The 1,520-nt window shown below is 36.8% G+C and overlaps 1 protein-coding gene across 1 annotated transcript; it reads right to left on the bottom strand.

Moving 5' to 3' along the window:
- Nucleotides 1-386: 386 nt before the first annotated feature.
- Nucleotides 387-1,304, bottom strand: LOC149286823 (olfactory receptor 5A2-like). The gene has a single exon (XM_089493651.1). The coding sequence runs from the start codon at nucleotides 1,302-1,304 to the stop codon at nucleotides 387-389; it is 918 nt and encodes a 305-aa protein (XP_089349777.1).
- Between the last annotated feature and the right edge of the window lie 216 nt (nucleotides 1,305-1,520).

The following is a 1,520-nucleotide window of genomic DNA, read 5'->3' as shown; positions in this document are numbered from 1 at the left end:
TCAATTTTTTTTGTTTATGTAAATATGTATTTACTTATTCTTTTATAATGGTTTTGTGGAGACACAGCGATATCATACTATAGTAAAATACATAAACAACTCCTTTTTACTGTTTGAAATAATCGCTAAAGAACACATGACATATTTCGCATTTTTACACTGATATTTATCAAATACTTGATCCAAAACCCCCCAAAAATGGAGAAAAAGGCCTATGGATGACGGAAGACACATAGACGTCGGCCTCCTGTGTGGAATTCCATAATAATAATTTTCTTTTTAAACTTAGGCCCCCCTTATTATGATTACTATTATTATCGGGTATTATTACCCAAGGAATCTTTCTGATGAATAAAAATGATGACTTACGAGCTTCTCTGTTTACCCTAAATATTACAGTTTGCTAATTTTTTAACAGCGTTTTTAACGTCTTGGTTTCTTACGCTGTATATGAATGGGTTTAGCAGAGGCGCGATGATTGTGTACATGACGGCCACCGTCCTGTCTTTGCCCATTGAGTAGCTCGACTTTGGTTGGAAGTACATAATCGACCCGGAGCCGTAGAAAATGGTGACCACCATAAAGTGGGAAGTGCAGGTCGAGAAAGATTTCTTCCTCCCGGAATTCGATTGGATTTTTAGAATTGCGCAGATGATTTGAGCGTAAGAAATCATTGTTAGGATAAATGAACCAAAAACAATGGAGCCGCCAATTACGAGGGCAATCTCATTGACCCAGGTCTCGGCACACGCCAGTTTTAATAATGGCGGAATATCGCATAGGAAATGGTTGATTTTGCTGCGACAAAACTGTAATCGGAACGTCAGGGTGGTGTTTGCGAGTGAATTTAAAACACCGATGAGCCAAGATCCAACTACAAGCTGGACGCAAACCTTTGTATTCATAATGGCGCTATATAAGAGCGGGTGGCATATGGCGTTGTATCGATCGTAAGCCATGGCTGCCAGCATGTAGCTCTCCGCAGTACCCAAAAGCAAGAACCAATACATCTGCAGGGCACATCCGTAGAAAGAGATCGTTTTAGGTTCCACGAGAAAGACGGACAGCATTTTTGGGGTTGTAGAAGACACATAACATATTTCAAGAAATGAGAAGTTGGCTAGAAAAAAATACATAGGCGTTCGGAGGTTTGGGCTGAAAATATACAGAAAAACTATAGACGCGTTTAGAAACACGGTAGTGAAATAGATGCATAAAAATATTAAAAATAGAAACATTTCATATTCCGCAATTTCTGTAAGTCCCACGATAATAAACTCCGTTACCGAGGTGTGATTTTCCATATGTTTTCTCTCTTTCTGTAGATTGGAAGAATAATAGTAATAATTCACTAAAGAGAACGGCTATGGAACACTTAGCACGTATGCTAAAGTCAAATAAATAATTTTATTGCGCAAGAAAAATAACAAGATTTTTGAAAGTTGAGTTAAAATCTGCTATTAAAACTTTTTTGTAGAAAATAAAAAAATTATGTTTTTTGAATTAAAATATATATTTCT

Source organism: Sceloporus occidentalis, unplaced genomic scaffold (assembly GCF_023333645.1).
Source record: "Sceloporus occidentalis isolate IW3139 unplaced genomic scaffold, rSceOcc1.0.p SCAF_66, whole genome shotgun sequence".
Taxonomy (NCBI): domain Eukaryota; kingdom Metazoa; phylum Chordata; class Lepidosauria; order Squamata; family Phrynosomatidae; genus Sceloporus; species Sceloporus occidentalis.
The sequence above is the reverse complement of the archived record's forward strand: the minus strand, read 5'-3'. Positions and strand labels throughout refer to the sequence as shown.